Genomic DNA, 19439 nt, shown 5'->3' with positions numbered 1-19439 from the left:
CACATGCATATACATGCACAGGTACACACGTGTATATACACTTGCACACATGCTCATATACACACATGCATACACACGTGCACACACGTGCAGACACGCACACACAAATCTGCCTCTCATCTCTTTATGACTATCATTTTAAAAATTGCTCGCAGTGCCCCTCTTTGTCAGACTCTGAATTCCCAGGCCCCTGGATTTGCACACCTCCACCTGGGCCCCTATCATGGTGCCTCGTGTGGCTTTAGTCTGCTACTCACGGTGGTTAGTGTTTACAGGTGTAGTCCTCTCCTTTCCACACAGCTGTTGGAGACCCTGCTTAAGCAGTGGTATTGTGGCCGCCCTGGACAGAGGTGGACCAGAGGCCGTGCGGGGCGGTGCTGAGGGACACAGTGGCTGACAGAGGCGGGGCAGGACGAGCCGCGCTGCGTGCAGGGAAGTGCAGGTGCCGAGCATTGTAGGAGACGCTGCGGAGAAGCATGGGGGCCATGTCTTTCTCCTGTCTGGACTCTGCTGTCCACCTGTTGTGTGCCCCTCGCATGCCACGCTGTGCCCACGTCTATGACAGGTGCTGAGACGCCCGTCCACCTGGGCATGCACATACTTCCTCCATGGCCATGGATGACCCAGCACCCACTGTAAGTTAGGTCAGACCCTTTTTCTGCTCGTCCCCACGCAGGGCCCTAGGAGCCCGGGATGAAGAGGGCCTCAGATCGGCGGGGAGGACGTGGGGGTCAGCGGGGCTGTCGTGGGGGCTCGTGGCGGCTGGTCTGGCTGTCCTTACTCCTGTGGGTCCCACCGGCAGCACTGTCCTTGACGGTCACTCTGCCCTTGCAGGGCAGGCCGGAGCGGGATTGCATGTCACCCAGAGGCCGGGAGCGTAAGCCACCTCCCCATTTCAGGACAGCACGAAGCCAGCTCTGGTTCTGGGCATGGTGGGCTCTTGTCCTCCTCCCGCGGCACTGGCGAGGGCGGTGCGCAGGACACACCTAGGGAGGCTGAGGCTGGAGAGGAAGAAGCAGCTGGCTGGCCCAGACTGAGGAGGACACCCCCTGCCTCCCGGGACCCAGGCCAGGCACCAGAGAGGCTGCCACGGGCACAGAGGAAAGCGGCCCCGGGGGGAGGGGCCCTCCAGCCACAAGGGACCCCCACAGCCCAGTGCCAGCATGCCAGCAAGGCTGAGTGGGTCCTGGACCTCCACCCTCCCTCAGCTGTGACAAGGCGCTGCGTCCCCCCACAGTGAGGTGCTGAGGGGTGGGGGCTGAGCTTTCGTCCCTGCCCCGCGGGAATGAGTCCCTCCCTATCCTTCTCCCTGCGTCCCCCCGGTGTGGACGGCGGTCAGGGAAATAGTGAGCTGGTGCCGCTCCCCGTGGGCACTGTGTTGGGGGACAGCTGCCCAGATGGGTTCGTCCAGGGAGAGCCAGGGTTGCTAACATGGCACCAGAGGCCCAAGGCGCAGCGGACAGTCACTCACACACCAAGATGCAGGAAGGACGTCTGGAGCTGGCCCCACGTGGCACGGACGCTGGGACGACCCCACAGGGCTTGGAGCGTACGGCAGAGAGCGCTCGCAGGACAGCTGGGGTGCCGACCGGGGTGCTGACGGACGCCCGCCCAGAACAGCTCGTCGACGGCTGTGCTGGGCTTCCTACGCTGCCCTCACGGCCAGCGCGTGTGCACTTGTCCACGGTCTTCCTGGATTAGCTTCCTGGATAGGAGCGCTCGGCTGACGAGCTCAGCCTCCCGGGCTCCTCCTCCCCGCCAGGGTGGCCGGCGCACACGCAGGCGACAGGCCAGGCCAGGGACAGCAGAATGGCCTGCAAGGCAGACCTCAATTTGAAAATGTGGAATGAAACCTAAATATGAGTTGGGTTTGCAGGCACCAACCAGACCACATAAGATGAAGACAAGAGGCTTGCTCTGAGTTTGTGAAAACCAAACCTCAGTCCCAGTTACAGTGGAAAAGGGGTGTTTCCAAGATCAGCCTTCTTCCTCCAGGATCAACCGTTGAGAGCAGGGGCCAGGGTGTGGCGCACGGCGTAGTGAGGGTTAGGCATGTGGGGCGCTGCAGGTCGTCCTGGCCCCATGCTCATCGTGCCAGTCCCCTGGTGCAGCCCTCGACTCCAGGGAAGCCTGGGGGCACTGTCTTTCCCCTGCGTGCCCTGACTATTGAGTGTGCGCCGCGGGCATGGGGGCACGGTCTCCCGTCCGCAGGCCGGTGTCCAGTCCGCAGGCCGGGGTCCAGGCTGCAGAGACGTGCACTTTGCAGAGCCTGTGGTTGCTGAATCCAAGGTGGGAAAGGCACTCCTGCTCCAGGGAATCATGGGGGGGCTTCATGCTTCTGGGGGTGGGCGGCGTGTGAGCACAAGGACCTTGAAACGGGAGACATCGAGGACGCAGCTGAGCCTTCCTGCTTGGGCTCCTTGGGGAGATCATGTTACAAGCCCTTCTGGCAAAGCCGACAGTATTTTTAATTTAAAAAATTCATGTCTCTGAGAACGTGTCCTATCCCATCCCACCTCACCCGTGAGGACAGGCAGGGACTGCCACCTGCCATCTGTCCGGTTGCCCATCTACATTATTTATTCCCTGAGCTTCATTTCAAGGTCATTTGGTTACAGGAGGGAGTCATGTTTCGCGGTCTGCTCTCCACTCCCTGGAGATCAAGAGCCAGGCTGCATGCACACGCGTGCCCCCTGCCCAGGCTCGTGCTTCTGGAACAAACCCCAGGAAACAGACTATGTCTGTGGATGACTAAGGTGGATCCTGGCTAATTTTTATGTTTCTTCTAATCCTGCTCTTTTTAGAGCTGGAAGTGCCCTCGTCCTCATCCTCCGAGCCCTCCAGCCCCTATCTGCTTAAATAAACTGGTTTTCCCTCCAATCAGACCGATGTGACGGGTGTCCAGCAAGTTCTGCTGCCGAAGATGGGCCCCGAAGGCGAGGTGCAGCAAGGGGAGGAATTATGTGACCAGCCTGCGCCCCGACCTTGCGGGAAGCAGGTGCTAACTACTGTTTGGAAGTCAGGTTTACACAGCCTTCCCTCAACAGCTGTTTATCGAGTGCCTGCCTCGAGACAGACGCTGCTCCAAGCAAACCCTTGTCCTGCGTGAACATATTTCCTAGTAGAACCAGCACGTACCACGGTCAACCCTGCCCCACTGCTTCACACCCTGCTTTTGTCCAAAAGAATCAAAGCTTTTGGTTCTTGGACCTTCGGAAGGCTGGTTCCCTGGAGCAGAAGCCCGGCCGGGCTCCATGGCTGTAATGCGGGGCCTTCCGTGGGCTTCTCCTCCTCGGGTGGCCTGGTCATGTACTTTTAACTCACTCTGACCATAATTCAAGATACTAAATTCTGAATTCTTCTTCTACTTCCTTCCCTGATCAGGATCAGTGGCTTCAGGGAGGAGGCCTGTGGCAGGAGGGACGGGCAGAAATCCCCATGTCTTTTCCATCTTGGATCCTCCAGGGCCTGACCCGGAAAGTGGAGAGGCAGTAAGAAGGGAGTGTGGGGAGGCGGCCAGTCCCCCCAGCAGGATGGGCACGGCCCCACTGCCGGCGCCCACCCTCCCACTGTATCTCAGGGACAGTTTCGGGGGCTGATGGCCAGATGTGCGCGGGCCCCTCTCCCCATTTGCACGTGTGTGTGCACGCGTGTACGAATGTGTGCGTGCGTGGGGCCCCCAGGACGAGGGCTCCTGCTGGGAAGTCAGGAGAGGAGGGGAGGTGTCATGTGGTCCAGAATCATGGTGACGATGGGCTCCCACCCTCCAACATGGCTTCACTCTGGAGCTCTCCCCAGCCTGGCTCGGTCCTCAGGCCTGACACACCCCGCCTCCTCCGGGCACCACGTGGACCCCTGGGCCACCAGCCTCCTGTCTGTCCTGGAGGCAGGCCTTCCCGGGAAGCTCAGTGTCCTGGGCCCGGTGCCCGCGGGGCCAGGCTGTGCTGGCCGTCAGGGGGCCTGGGGTCCGGGCTGGGCCTGTCCGCGGGCCCCTTGTTAGTGCTGCAGTCTGGTGACCGCTCGGACCGCTTTCCGGGCTGACGGCGTGGTTCAGCCCTGCCTCTCGTGTGTAGCCGCAGTGTTCTGAACGCACCGGTCTGCGTGGCTCTAAACAGAGGGACTTCAAGAAACATTCGTTGGTTGTGTGAATGAAAGATTAAATGTCTGCAGTCAGGTCAATACATGCTTCCCCGTCGGGAGGATAATCGGGCTGACTTGGTTTAGATCTGGCTTCTGCCACCGAGCAGATACTTGACTTTGGGAAAATTATTTAAATTCTCGGGGCCTGTTTCTTCATCTGTGAAATGATATTATAGAGATTAAATAAGGCCACGGGTGAGAAGCAGCGACCACGGCGGGGGGGCCACGGCGGCTCCGGGTGAGGTGCTCCGGGAGACTCGGCTGTGTCTGGGGATGCTGGGACCTGTGACCTGGGGGAGGTCAGGGTGGGAGGCTGAGGGTGGGTCGCCCGGAGCAGGAGGAGAGCTGCTGTCACAAGTGCTTCGCACGTGGTCTGTTTTCCCTCCCAAGAGTGATTTTATTCTATTCGCTGCTTTATAAAACCCTGCATATGTCATAACTGTTAACGTAACAATTCAGCAAACTGTGGTCAACTGGTGCGGTTTGCTGAGCTTGTTGGCAAAGGAAGGGAAATGCCAAACCCTGTTAATGCTGTTCCTTCGCGGCCCGGGAGCGCAAAGGAGACTCTTCATCGGGGTCAGAAAACCCGCACGGCGCTTCCCTGACGGTCGGCAGATCCATCTGATGCGTCCAAACTGGAGTCCACGACTGGGGCTGCCACCCTGGAGGGGCTCCCCCTCTCCAGCCCCCGCGTCGGAGGGTTTGGTCCTTTCACGTTCGAACACCGGGCTCGTGCTTCCCGCCGCCGTACCTTCCACACGTGGTCTCTTCTCGCTGAGGGTCGAACGTCCTCACGCTACTTTAAGACAAAGCGGTTCCAACACGAGGTGCTCGCCCCCCGTCCTTGACGCGTGAGCACGAGGCCGAGGGAGGTGTGTTGAGCGGGCGGAGCTGAAGGCTCGTGGGAACTTGTTCTGACGGCAACAGCCACAACAGGAGCAGCTTTGAGCCCTGGAACTCTGACTTACTAGCGACCGAGGTTTCCGGTGTGTGTGTGTGTGTGTGTGTTTAAAGATTTTATTTATTTATTTGAGAGAGAGAGCGAGCCCAAGGAGGGGGAGTGGGAGAGGGAGAAGCAAACTCCCCACTGAGCAGGGAGCCCGATGCGGGGCTCGATCCCAGGACCCTGAGATCATGACCTGAGCTGAAGGCAGAGGCTCAACAACTGAGCCACCCAGGGGCCACGTGTGGTTCCCAGTCTTCACCTGAGTTCCCTCATTCACACGTTAGCAGCTCAGTGCCAGGCTTTAGTCCCCAGCACGAAAGACGCTGAAATGACAGGCAAGGAAGCTGTGCCGCATGTCCTGGGGGGCATGGGCAGCAGAGAAGACACAGAAGATAGAATGCTCTGCGCGGCCCCCAGGGTCCCCACGTGCCCTCCATAACCCCACACGGGGTCCCCGTGTACCCTCCATGCACCCCCTCCCTGGGACCCCACACCCCCCCATGACCTCCCGGGACCCTGCGCACCCTCCACAAATGCCCCCCCAGATCCCGTGCACCCTCCATGGACACCCCAGGGACCCTGTGCGCCCCCCATGCACCCCTTCCCCGGGACCCCACACACCCCACCCATGGAGTCTTCCAGAGACCCTGTGTGCCCCCCATGCACCCCCTCCCTGGGGACCCCGTGCACCCCCATGAACACCCCCCAGATCCCATGCACCCTCCATGGACACCCCAGGGACTCCATGCACCCCCATGCACCCCCTCCCTGGGGACCCCACCTTCCTACCCTTGGGCTTTGTTCTGCTGTCTTGCTCCTTTTGGTGAAGGTAATCTGTCCCCAGTCACCCTCTTCCAGTGAAATCCACTGAAATCTGGGACCACGGCGGCCAAACCCTGGCACAGTCCAGCGCCTTTTCCTGTCATGTGATTTATCTTTCAGTGACTTTCCAAACTGTGCATTCGTCTGCAGAATGCATTCATAGCATCTCTCCCGTCGACAGTATTGTTAACAGCCAACGGGTCTTTGCTAATTCACGGCCTGAGTCTTCCTGTACCTTGTTCAGCTGCGTGTGCCTGTTACCTTCCTGTGGTCATCGTCACCCCAGCTGCTCTTGACGTCCCCGTCCTCGTCTTCCCAGCGGGTCTTCTGCGGAGGGCGCGCCCGCGTCCTGGGACTCAGAGCCCCGCTGGGTGTGTGTGTCTACGTTATCTTCTTAATGTCAATACTGATTTGTCCAGTCCCTCTGATTATCTTCAGACCGGAAGAGGACAGATTTCCTCTTAATTGTCTTAGCAAGAGCTAAATTAAATTATACTTAAAAAATCCCTGATCCCGACCGGTGCTCTCTGCAGAGGTCGGCTTGCTACGGGCCCCTGTGTCAGGTCGAGGCGGGTCAACCCGTTGTCAGTTGGCACCATCGGCACGGGTAATGACACACCTGTCACACTGGGCGGGGAGGGGGTCCGAGGAATGAATTCTAAGCAGGGTCCCTCCCTGCAGTGACGCGTGTAGGCTTTGGAAGAATTCTGGATCTGCTCTTGGTCACACACTTAACCTCCTGGGACCTCGGTTTCCCCATCTGTGAAAGGGGATCAGCACGGGCATTGTCTGAGGCTGCCATGGTGTGGACGGGGTGGGCGGTCCGAGTGCTGCTACACCCTCCACCCGGCCCGGGGACCCTCCTGCACCCTTGCTGGCTCCCCAGGCCCAGTCTGCTTCCCCGGGCACCGGCGTCCGAATGGCGGCCGACAGCCACGGCCCCTGTAGAGTGCTGGCCTGAGTCACAAACGCTGCACCCCACAATTCTGAGTCTGGTGTTGAGGTCGAGCTCAGGGGCCCGGACTTAAAACACAGCTTTTGGTGACGGGAGCGGACAGCCTGGGTTCAGACAGCCGGCTCTTAGGCACGTCCTTCGGGGGGAGGGTGGGGTCCTTGCCGTCGAAGTGACTGCCCCACCGCTAAGGATTCGCCAACCGCGTGGGGGCAAAGAGGGACAACACTGTTTCTGGTGACATTCCCCTAATTACCAGGGAGGCTGGGTGCCTTTCACGCTGGAAGGTGGTTCGGGCGCTCCGCCATCAGGTGGCTGCTCGGACACTTTAAAAATGGCCCCAGTGGTCTTGGCAAGACCCTCTCCCTGCCGCCATGCGAGGCAACGGGTCCTGGGACGCTCCTCCGGCCGCTCCCATCCTAACCCGGCGTTCACTCAGCGCCAGAGTGATGGGGGCGGGGGTGAGAGGTGGGGTGCGGCAATGCCCTGCATTCACGCTTTCATCCATGCGTTCATTCATTCAAGGGGCACGGAGTTTCAGCGTCTGCCCCTCGGGAGGCGGAGCAGAAGCAGCTGCAGGAGCCCCGCGGGACAGGTGGGCCGACTGGGAGCTGAGTGCAGCCTCCCCGCACGCATCCCAGTCCTCCGCAGCCTGCGGCCTGGGGGCACCGACCAGGAATCCTGGAGGACTTCCCAGCTGGTCTGCCTCCGGGCCTCAGCCTCCTGCACCGGTGCAGTGTGGGACCAGGGCCCGCAGGGCAGGAAGGGAGTGTAGGTGGGAGGGGGGCGGTCCCCACAGGGAAGGGGCGGGGCTCAGGGCCGCTGATCCTCCCTGATCCACATCAGACCTGTGACCCTCCCCGGGATGCGGCCGCCGGTGCCTGGGCCCCTGGCCCTGCTGGACACAACAGGTGAGCGGGGCACCAGCATCCCGGGGCAGGCCGTGGGCTGGGGTCCCGGGCAGGGTCCACAGCTCCTGTCTGCAGCCGTGCGGCTGCACCTTTGGGACCCTTTGTCCTGACACGGGTGGTCTCCCTGCACACCTCTCTGACTCCCTGTCTCTGTCTGTTGCCACGGACCCCGCCCTCCGCCTCCCCTGCCCCAGCTCAGGCATTTCTAGACCTTGTTTCAACGGATGGGGCTGCTTCCCATAGTTTGGGCTCTGTTCCAACCCCCCACATCCTTCTGCCCCACAAGTTCCCGGAATCCCGGGTCCTTTGGCCAGACCAGATGCAGCCTGGAGGAGGCTCAAGGGCCAGAATGACGAGGGTGTGTTTTGCTGACGGGGGTCAGGGAAGATTCTGAAAGGAGCGGAGAGTGAGGCCAGCCGCGCCTCCTGCGCTCCCTGCCGGGGGACCCTGCCAAACCTGGGCATGCACCTCTGGGCTGCCCGCAGCATCTTTGGAACGTCTCTTATTAAAAACCAGAGGAGTTAATGTTGCTTGATTTGCAAATAATGATCGAAGAACCCGGCTTCTTCCTTGAAAGGAACAGCAGCACACCCCCCACCCTCTAAAGCACAGCGCGCTGCATACCCGTGTTTTCATCCTCCAGAAACGGATTGCTTACTCGTGGACGATGAGAATGAGGTCTGTACTCACTGGTTGTTATGTTATTATACTGCGATGATTGGTGGTTTAAAAAGCACTTTGTCTTTCCTTCTGACGAATTATACCCGGAGTTGGTCTCTTACACAGAAGTACAAACAATAGTGTAGCTGGGGGTCTTACGGGCACGTTCTACCTCACATTTCTGCGGTCAGCACCTTGCGTGTCACACCTATAAAATCAGGAGACAGGAAGCGGATGGCCGAGTCGCACGGTTCTGCCTCAGTCTCTTTCCCGGGGGCGTCACGTTGCCTCTGGGGCCAGGTGTTCCCACGCGATGAAGCGAGCGCGTTCTTCTCTCTGGCAGGCCATGACCTGGGACGCTTCCAAGCTGCAGCACCCGGTCTGGGGACGGGATCTGCTCCGTCCGGATGTGGCCAGGCTTTCCCAGGAGCTGTGGCAGGGAGAGGGCTGCGGATGGGCGCAGGGCAGGGGCGCAGGGGTAACAGGGAGATGCCACCGTGGCCTTCAGCGTCGCCCCTCAAACTCCTCTCCCAATGGGAGGAAAGCCAGTTAGGAGCACCTGCCACCCATCTGAATGTCCACTCCACCCACGAGGAATAGATTGACTACGCTCACTACACCCAGAACTCACGCATGTCCTCTTGTTGGCCCTTAGAGCAGTTACGAGGTGGGTAATGCAGCTGGCTGTCACCCCCTCCCTGTCCAGATCAGGAAACAGGTCTGCTGTCGTCTGAGCCAGGTGTGGGGTCCAGCGGCAAGCAGGGCAGACAGGCGCTGCTCCACGGGCTTCCCCTCCGGGCGGCTGGAGACCCCAAGGCCGGTCTGGGGTATACCCGACTACACATTTTAGTTAACAGTCCAGACACATCATTTGTAACAACACACATGCTAACAGTTCTGTGTACGGTAGGAGGATTGGGGGGGCGGTCCAGGGGGCTCTGGGGGCCTTCCTCCAGCGCAGGACCCTTTTGTCTCCAAAACCTGATCTAAGAATGCATGTCTTAGGGTAATTATAAAGATGCCCTACCTTCCTTCTTTGAGTTTCTTTCTCGTTCCCTTATTTTTATGCCGTGTCCTGTCTTTATAAAGAGTATTTAAGGTCAGGAGTCTCCTCCTTGTTACCTGTGTTGTGCTTGGAGTGAGGACACTGCAGCTGGTCAGCGCCACCGCTGTCCTTCTGGGCCCCCGGTTAACCTGTCACGGAACTGCTGACAGCGCGGCGTCTCCTTGAGCCGGAGCCTCAGAGGGAAGGCCAGACCGGGAGAAAGTGACGGAATGGGACACGGGAAGATTTACATGACCCCAAAGGAGACGTGCTTAGTTTTTTGCTCTGTGATCAGCGTGTGAGAGCGTCACTAAGGGATCCGAGCAGGGCTTCCTGCCAGGCAGGTGCCCCTGAGGGACTGAGAGATAGGACCACGGGAGGCTGTGCTCTGGAGGAAGCAGACGCCGAGGCATCTGGCTGATGGTTCGGGGCATAAGATGTGTGATGCACTAAATGAGGAAAAATAGCAACAGAAAGTCCTTTGAGGAGGAGGGCATTTGTATGAGCTCGCAGGATGACTTACTTCTGCGTGTGTAGGGACCCCAGTCGCGGGTGCTGTAACTTGACTTGCCGTTGAGCTTTGCTCACAGGACCACAGACCTGTGAATTCAGACACAAACCGTCCGGAGCGTGAACATGAGTGCGTGCAGCGACCGAGCCTGGAGGTTGCTGTCACGTGCGTGGCTGCCTCCCCCGCTAAACACACGTGCTGTTGATTGAAGAACTTTGGTGCACGATGAAGCTCCCCGTTTTTCTTTCATCCTGATTTTGTTTTGGAGTCACAGGGATCCAGATGGTTAAGCTTCCACAAAAGCAAAACCCAGCAGCCTGGTTGGACTCAGCGTGGACTCGTGCCTTGTCCTCCCCCGGTCTCTGCTGTGTGGCCACTGCTGAGGTGGGAGTGGGAGACTGTGCGCGAACAGTCCTGTAAATGAAGCCTCCCTGCCTTCCCCGAGACACACCACAGGGAAGACCGTTAGATGAACGAGAAACCCAGAAGTCAAGACTCGACGGAGGGACAGACAATGGGAAGGTCTCCTTTCTGGCTGCTTTCTTGAGTTCTGTGACACCTAGAATTACGTTTGCCCACAAAGACTGGGACATCCAAAGCAGCAGCTGTAGTCCAGAGACTTTATTCTGCTACTTAAGTTTGGAGGTAGACAACCCAGGCCTGTCTTTCTGCTCTGCCGTTCTGCAAGTGTGGTTTCCAGTCACAAGTTTCCCTCAGGGCCCAAAATGGCTGCTGGGTCTCCGTCTTTCTGCTCACATTCCAGGCAGCAGAAAGGCTGACAGGGAGAAAGGCAGAGGGACAGACTCCTCTAAGAGATTTCCTGCAGGGCCTACTGAACATTTTTTGTTTCGATGGATGATAAATGGTCAGGCATGACCTCTGTTGTGGGTTGCCAGGGTGAAGGCTTTGGGGGACTCACAGACCAGGGTGGGCATTGGTTTTGGGGGTGAGCCCCAGTGGCACTGACGTCTCAGGCAAGAGGGCTGGAGCAGGGAAAAGACAGATCCCCACCTGCCCTCATGGGGCTCATTATGGGGGTCCGATATTGGGGTGGTAAACACTGGAGCAGTGGGGACTGCAGGGGCGGCCAGGGGCTCCCGCTTCCATCTGCAGGACACGGAGGTGCGGGTGAGGCTGTGTGGGTGCGGACGAGTGTCCTTGAGGAAGGACATCGAGGAGCTGGGTGGAAACCTTTCAGGTGGGCTGGCGGGTGAGGAGGGGGCCCTGATTTCCTGCCCTGAGAAAGAAGTGTCCACGCACAAGGTGGTCTGGGGTCTTCCAGAGGCCGCTTCAGTCCCCTGGGGAGGGAGTGGCCGGGGCAGGGAGCGCATGGGCTGGGACCGTGCTCTGACGGTTCCTCATTTGTCCTCCTTCTAGAAGGGTTTGCGAGGAGAAAGAAGACTTCCCTTTGGTTTGTGGGGTCTCTGCTCGTGATGTCTGCCTCCATCCTGACCATCGGCCTCGCCGCCACCACCAGGACAGAGAACGTGACCGTGGGGGGCTACTACCCAGGGATCATCGTGAGTGCTATTCACCTCAGGGTCTGCTAGGAGGGCTGCGGGTGGTGACAGCCTCCACCCCAGCTCGTGGGGTTGGAGGGCAAGACAGGGAGCTGCTGTGGGTGGTTGTGGTCGGCAGAATCTGCCCCAAGGCACCCGTGTCTTCTTCCGGGCCCTGCGGCTGTGGGGCTGGCCTCAGGAGCGCCATCTCCTGCCTCGTGCAGCTGGGCCGGCCTGAGCGCAGGGCCCTTACGAGTGCAGGTTGGCGGGCGCAGGGTGGGAGCCTGAGATGGGGGAGGACGGGGGAGGCAGAGCACGCCCAGCCAGCGAGTGCGCCGGCCCTGGAGCAGGACAGATGCCGGCCCAGACTCGGCCCGGGGCCTCCAGGCAGAGCACGCTGACTGCACCGAGCCTGGCAGAAGGGACATGTGGCTTTAATGCAGTCCTGCCAAGGAGCCCCAGCCGTGGTTGCGCTAATCAGTCTGTGTCCTGGGGGCGGCAGAAGAGGGGTCCTCCACGCCTCATGTCAGATTGCGGGCAGTAGCGCCGCATGGTAAACGGGGTACTGAGATCTGGCAAGAAGTGCCACCCAAACTCAGAATTATCGAGGGGATTTTTCGAACTGTGTTGTTGGCACAACAGAACTTGCTCCAAGGGCCCGCACTGCGCACGAGGCGTCTGTGGGATTGGCTCTGTCCGCTGAGATGCCCTTAAAATGCACCGGAACCCTGAGTTGCTGTCATAAATGCTAAATCCAGATATTTTTTAAAAGGAAGTTCATCTAATCACATTATTCTTATTAAAAGTATTATCAAGATCAGCAATAATATTGGTAACATTTTTAGCAAGGATGAATAGGTGGCATTAAATATTTAAAAATGTTTCACATATATTTTTCGCTTCATCTTTATCTTAATACTTTATTTTTGGTTTTTTGTCTATGCTCTATAAATCTACATTATCTACCTGTGTATTATTTATGAGTAAACATATAAAGAGTGCTGTGCAGGAAAGTTTTACCAGTAAAGTCTTAAGAGCTGCCAATATTCTGGGGGCCCCACCTTTCTGCCGTGGGAGGTGGGTGGTGGGGGACCCCGGACACGGTGTCGAGGGCAAGCTGCTGAGGGAGCCGGGCTCCGGGACCAGGCCAGGGTGGGACCCGCGTCAGCCCGCCGGCTCTGAAGGTGAACCACGGAGGAAGAGATGAAATGCACAGGACAAGGGGAGTAAAAGTCAGCTGCGTGCGGAGGCCACATCCACAGAGTTGGTGGCAGAACGGCTCCCGGGAAGAAACTGGGGCTGGGGGGTCGAGTGCCCCACCTGTTGGAACGAGGGCGGGTGTCGGTGAAACCTAACACATGCATTTTAACACAGTTAAGTGAGTGGGATTCTGATGCTTTTGAACTGAGGAGCTGGACCGTGATATTTTGAAGCTGCACATGACGAAAACGTTCCTCTTTCATCCTTGAGAATTCTTAAATTATTGGTGAAAACGTCACCGGTGCTCACATGCCCATCTCCACAGACACAGCTTCTGTGGTCATAAGCGGGTCTGACTTGTAGTGCACTAAATTTGACACTGTGGCCTTGAGCGCCCACCACGGTGCCACTCTGTTGTCGGCGCCCCAAACTCAGACGCAAGCCCGACCGGCGGACGGGGCCCACCTGCCACCTGCCGCGAGCCACCTGCCGTGAGCCGCCCAGCGCAGCTCCACCTTGTGGCCGCCCTGCGCAGCGTCGTCCCAGGGCGCCGGTCAAGCTGATGGACGTTACTGAGGAAAGTCTCCCGCCAGGTGGACACGCTCAGTGGAGGGGTCCCGGTGCCCCGCCCTGGATCCCTCGTTATGGGGCGAGCACAGCCAGGGTATGTTTCTCCAACAGCCCGCCTCCCTTCGTCCGGGGGGCTGGGAGCTGAGGCTTTCTCGAGGACAGGAAGACCCCCTCGGCATCCTCCCACTGCTGGAGCCTCCTTCCTACCTCTCCTCCCCTCCCCAAGGCTACCTGTCTGCCTGCTCACCTGAGTCCAAAGCTCACCTGTGATGGGTGTCGGCTGTGTCTGCGGGCGACTGACAACCCTTCTTCTGCATCCTCTTGGTTCTGGTTTCCCAATATCTCACCCGAGGAGCCATCCCCTGACTTGGGCTTCAGACTGGTTCAGGAGAAGCATCAGGTGGGCCCCTCACCTGACGACCAGATGCAGAAGATGGGCTGTGAGTGCTCTGAGTCACCGTGAAGGTGCTGTCCCTCTGTGCTGGAGGGGAGGGGTACATGATACCCTCTTTTCTGTGATCAAGAGTTAAAATATTTGAACATGGAAGTTGAGACGAGTCATGTTTCAGCAACTTCTATTCCAATCACTGGCTTTGACTGAGCCCGAGAAGCCCACCCTAACGGGCATGAGCTTGTCGGCCACTTGGTGGTTAAGTTGGTAGGGGGAGGGGGCATTGGCCGGCTTTGCCCCTTTGATAAAATGCCTCTAAGGGTGGCAGTGTCCTGCTCATTATTTGCTGTTAAAGACCAGCATTAAGCCTCAGGCATGCTAACCAGAGTGCTTTCTCCCTTGTTTTTCCTTCGGTCCAGCTGGGCTTTGGAGCTTTCTTAGGAATTATTGGCATCAACCTGGTGGAGAATAGAAGGCAAATGGTAAGAACGCACATTGCTTCTTTCAAATGTGGGGTAATAAGAGTGTTGCCCCTCAACAGAGTATGTTATAGCTACAGCTGGTGTTCCTAGGAAAGCCCCCCACCCCAATCCAGCAACCTAGGATCAGGACCCAGGTTCCCCAGGCTGTGCACTGCACAACTCTGGACTCGGGGCTTATGGGTGCCCTTCACAATTAGTCTAAGTGAGCGTTGCTTCTGGGATTGTAGGGTGCATCCTACAACCTAGCAGCTGAAGTGGAGACACAGGACGAAAGTTTAGGGAGTGGGGGTGGGTTGGGGTTAGGGAATTAAATAATGTATAGGCTCTCCCAAGCTGAGCAGTGAGGGGAGGCTGATGGAAAAGCGGGAGGGCCCGGGGCTCCAAAGGGCTTTACAGAGAGGAAGTGGAGACACGGGTGTATGAAGAATGCCAACTTCGATCAGTCTTCCGAACATGGTATCTTCATTAATGGTTTCTATTTGGCATCTGTTTGTTGATGCACCGTTTTGGGGATGGGGCTCCAAGAGCAGTCAGTTAATTTTCCAATTCACGGTGGCAGCGAGTGTTGAATCTTGAGAGGTTTTCAGAGGGGATCTGGGGCTGCGTGGCCGTTTCTGACTAGTCTCCAGCCCTGGCCTCTCGGGCTCTCATCCTACTTTTTCCCCCTATTTGCTGCCACTCGCCCTGGGGCTTTCAGTGTGTGTGTGGGGCTGCATGGATGGCCCCACGTGTCCCCCGTTCCCTGGCTGACAGCGGGGGTCTGTGGCTTAGCTGTGGTGACCACTGTCATAACCCACACTGAGAGAACGGCCCCCGGGGCAGAAGGAGTGAGGCGGACAGGTCCTGGGATGGGGCCGGGGAGGGAGCAGGTCGAAGAGATTTGGGTTCTGGCAGAAACAAGTGTCTTCGCCTAAGTATTGGGAGGGTGTGCGCCTGCTCTGGGCCACTGGCCATGAAGAGGTGGACAGAGGGCTTCTGCCACATGTCCGGGCAGTGCGGGACCCCACCCTCCTTGCCTGGGGCGGGGGGGCTCATCCTTGGCCTCCTGCAGGCCCCTCTGCCCGGGAGTCTCTTGCAGGAGGGAGGTGGAGGCAGCCCTTGCCCCCGAGTCTGCCTGAGGACGCCCCCCGGGAGGCGGTGCCTTTAAAGACTCTCACGGAGCTCTTTCTGTGCCCTCGCCTGAGCGGTATTTAAGGATCTTCAGTGAAAGAAACAGATTTCCTTCCATGCTTAACCACATTAAAGTGTAACTGTCCCCGGGAGAGGTCAGTGATTTAAAGCCACACGAAGGGCCGGAGCTTGGAGAGAGGGTCCCGGCTGCGGCCGCGGCTGTGCGAGGAGAAGCTGCGGCCCCCTGTCCGCTGTCCGGGGGGCTGGTGGTTCCCCAGGGCCTCTCTCCCTCAAGGCTCCTGCTGATCGACTTCAGGTCTGGACTGCGGTGGGCCTGGCTACTGTCACTCATGTTCTGCCATGCTGTGCCCCGTGTCAGGACGCCATTGCTTTATGGCCGAGTCACGTTCTGGCGAAAGGATGGGCCACCGTTTGCGTATCCGTCATCAGTGATGGTCACTGGGGCCATTGCCATGTCGTGAACAGTGCCACTGTCCACATTTGAAGACACATGTTTCCGTTGCTAGGAGTGGGACTACCGAGTCCTACGGCAGTCGTTGGCGGAACCGTTGGCTCCGGGCTCTCCAAGCCCCCAGCACACGTGCTCATCTGTCTGGCGGGCATGACGCAGAATCTGTGTCCCTGATCATTCGTGACCTCGGGCTTCTCTTCACAGGCTTATTGCTCTTTTCCGTCTCTTTTTGTAGACAAATGTCCATTCAAATCCTCTGCTGATTTTTAAGTTGGGTGACTTGTCTTTGCATGACTGACTTGTCAGAGTCCTTTACATGTCTCCCATCCAAGCCCTTTGTCAGATGCATGACTTGCAAATACTCTCTCCTGTCTATGGGCTCTCTTCACCTTCGCCTTCTTGACGGCAGCTTTGAGGCACAGAAGTTTGCAGTTCCAGTGAAGCCCAGTTTGTGTATTCTCTCTTTTGTTGTTCATGCTGTTGGTGCCATTTCTTTCTTTCTTTTCTTTTTTTAAGATTTATTTACTTATTTGAGAGAAAGCGAGAGCACGAGCATGAGTGGGAGGAGCAGAGGGAGAGGGAGAGAGAATCTCCAGCGGAGTGTGCGCTGAGCGCCGAACCCAATGCGGGGCTTGATCTCCCAACCGGGAAGATCATGACCTGAGCCGAAGCCAAGAGTGGGATGCTTAACCGACTGCGTCACCCAGGTGCCCCCATTGGTGCCATTTCCAAGAATCCCATGCCAGCTCCAGGATCATGAAGACTCACCCTTATGTTTTCTGAGTTTCATCACTTACATGGAAATCTTTGGTCCAATTTGAGTGAATGTTTGTATGTGGTGTGAGGTAGGGGTCCACCTTCTCCATGTGGCCGCTCACTTGGTAGGAAGTCTGGCTTTTCCCCACTGGATGGTCTCGATGCCCTTGTTGGTCGTCACTTGGCCCCATGTGTGTGCACCTGCTTTTGGGCTCTCAGTTCTGTCCTTTTTGTCCACAGGTCTGTCCGTGTGTCAGTGCACAGTGTCTCAATTACTGTTGCTTTGTAGTGAGTTTTGAAATCAGAACATGAGTCTTCCTGCTTTGTTCCTCTTTTTCAGGATTGTTCTGGTTATTCTCTGTCTTTGCAATTTCATATGAGTTTTTAGATCAGCTTGCCAATTTCTGCAACGAGGTCAGCTGGGATTCTGATGGGCACTGTGCTCAATCTATGGATCAGTTTAGAGAGTGTTGCTGGCTTAAGGAAGTTAAGTATCCTGACCCATGAATGTGGGATATGTTTCTATGTTTTCTAGAGCTATTTTCATTTCCCTCAACAATGTTTTGTTGTGCTAAGAGTCTATTTTGTGCTTCTTTTGCTAAGTGTATTCTTAAGTATTTCATTCTTTTGGAGGGTATTATGAATGGAATTGTCTCCCTAACTTCATTTTAGGAGTGTCCATTGCATGCGTGTAAAAATGCAATAGATTTTTCTGTTGATCTTATATCCTGTAGCTCTGTTGAACTCATTCTTTCATTTTGATAGTTTCTAGTAGATTCCTTAGGATTCTGCATCCATAAGATCATGTCACCTGCAAATAGAGATAGTTTTGCTTCTTCCTTCCCAATCTGGATGCAGGAGGTCTGTTTTGGAGGCTCTAGTAAGAGAGTGATGTGGGGCCCGGCTCGCCCGCATGCTTCCCTGTGCCCCAGACCAGAGCCTTCGGACGGGAGTTGTCTGTGACGCCTGGACTGTCTCAGTTCTCCTTGTCAGGAGACTAACTTTGTAGGATGAATGCATTCACTAACACTTTACTTGATGTTGATGGAGACGGAAGCCTGTGTCCACCACTAGGAGCGCTGTGATCTTGGGAAACTTACCCGACCCTTCTGGACCTCAGTTTCCTCATTCCCAGGGCTGCTGGGAGGGCCCGTGGGAGGCACCAGGCACCACCCTGGCCAGAGCAGGTGTCCGGCAGCAGTAGCCACGGTCAGACCCCGTTCTTAAGCACCCAGGCCTTCAGGAGGTTTGGGTTGCTTCGCGGGTCAGTAAATCGCAAGCTGAGAGAACGCATTTCACGTGCGTCCAGATACGTAAGAATGCTTTCTTCTTTCTTGATTTCTTTTTAATTTCCTCTGATAGAAAATTTAAACACACGTGAAAGTTGGCAGAGGGGCTATTGACCTCATGGTCATCTTATCTCCCACCCACTTCTTCCCTCCCCGTGTTATTTAGAAGCAAATACCAGACGTAGTACCGTTTTGTCTATTAAAATTTACGGGGTAGAATCCGACTGTGACAAGTGGCTTCACCATCACGTCTGCCCATCTCTATGTTAGTCTCCTGTGACGTCCTAAGAATATGCCCCAAAGTGAGTCAGCTTTTCATATTTTTCTATTAATGGGGAGTTGCTGGCCTTCTCCTTACCCGGACAGGTGCCTGCCTCACCGATTCACTACCAGCCCCGCCGTCCAGACGGCCCCGGAGGCGGCGGGGAGACACCAGGGGCCGAGAGCGGTGTGGGAACTGCCTGTCTGCCCCCGTCTCACACGCAGACACGCAGACACAGACAGACACACAGACACAGACAGACAGACACACAGACAGACAGACACACACACACAGACAGACAGACACACAGACACAGACAGACAGACAGACACAGACAGACACAGACAGACAGACACAGACAGACAGACAGACACACAGACACAGACAGACAGACACACAGACAGACACAGACAGACACATAGACACACAGACACACGAACAGACACACAGACAGACACACAGACACACGGACAGACACACAGACACACAGACACACAGACACACGGACAGACACACAGACACACAGACACACACACAGACAGACACACAGACACACAGACACACAGCTGCAGACACGGCGTTCCCTCTGGGACACGGCATAAAGCCCACAGAGCCATCAGGCCGCTGGGAGGTGACAGGTGCCGAGCTGTGTCCCGCAGCGGGTTAGGGCCCCGGGCCTTCTGCCTGGTCCAGAGAGCCCGTCGTCCTTGCTGTGCGCCGGGGTCCCGGCTGTACCCTCCCGCTCTCCTTCACCTCTTCTGCTTCGGGTCTGGACATCGCGGGACCCTCGCCGGCCTTACTGGGGGTGTCCGGCCCCACAGCTCCTCACGCAGAAGCCGAGGCAGCCGGTGCCCCTGGGACCAGCCTGGGAGGGGCTGAGAGGAGGAACGACCCGAGGGCTTTGGGCACGGTATTCCGAGGTCCCGGCCCACGACGCCAGGGGACCCAGAGGTCATCGGGAGGAAGCCTGCCCACGTCCACGGCAAAGGCCTGGAAAGTGGCGCAGGAGGTCTCCACAGCAGATGCGCAGGGAGCTCCGCACGGGGCGCCAGGCAGGGGCTTCGGGGAGGACAGGGAACGGCAGTGCAGGCAGGGGAGGCTCAGAAGGACACGTCCCAAGGCTGGGATGGGGAGGTAGGAAGCTCTTGGGGGGCGAGCGCTGGAATGCGAGCTCGCGGTGTGGACTCATCCCCTGTGGCCGCGGGTACCCGGGCGCTGTCCCCACCGCGGGTCCCCTTGGTCTCACCTCAGCCCCTGTCTGCGGACCTGCTCGCGTCTCTCCCTGCACACTGCCAGGGAAGCCGTCTGGTCCTTTGTTGGGGGGTTTTGGTTCAATCTTACTTTGTATGGGTTTGTGGAAATCTGCTATTTCTTCTTGAGTCAATGTTGGTGATCTGTGCTTCCTAGGGATTGGTTCATCT

At 57.4% G+C, this 19439-nt stretch overlaps 1 protein-coding gene across 1 annotated transcript in view; it reads left to right on the top strand.

The window, feature by feature from the left end:
* The first annotated feature begins 7722 nt into the window (after window positions 1-7722).
* TMEM255B (transmembrane protein 255B) overlaps window positions 7723-19439 on the top strand; it is a 30621-nt gene continuing 18904 nt past the window's right edge. The window contains exons 1-3 of the mRNA XM_078069946.1: window positions 7723-7771; window positions 11365-11507; window positions 14067-14129. Of these exons, the coding sequence (XP_077926072.1) occupies window positions 7726-7771; window positions 11365-11507; window positions 14067-14129 (252 nt within the window). The 5' untranslated portion in view covers window positions 7723-7725. The remainder of the gene's footprint in view (window positions 7772-11364; window positions 11508-14066; window positions 14130-19439) is intronic.

This window comes from Halichoerus grypus, chromosome 4 (genome assembly GCF_964656455.1).
Source record: "Halichoerus grypus chromosome 4, mHalGry1.hap1.1, whole genome shotgun sequence".
In the NCBI taxonomy this organism is placed as follows: Eukaryota; Metazoa; Chordata; class Mammalia; order Carnivora; family Phocidae; genus Halichoerus; species Halichoerus grypus.
Note: the sequence above shows the minus strand (reverse complement) of the source record. Positions and strands in the feature narration are given on the sequence as shown.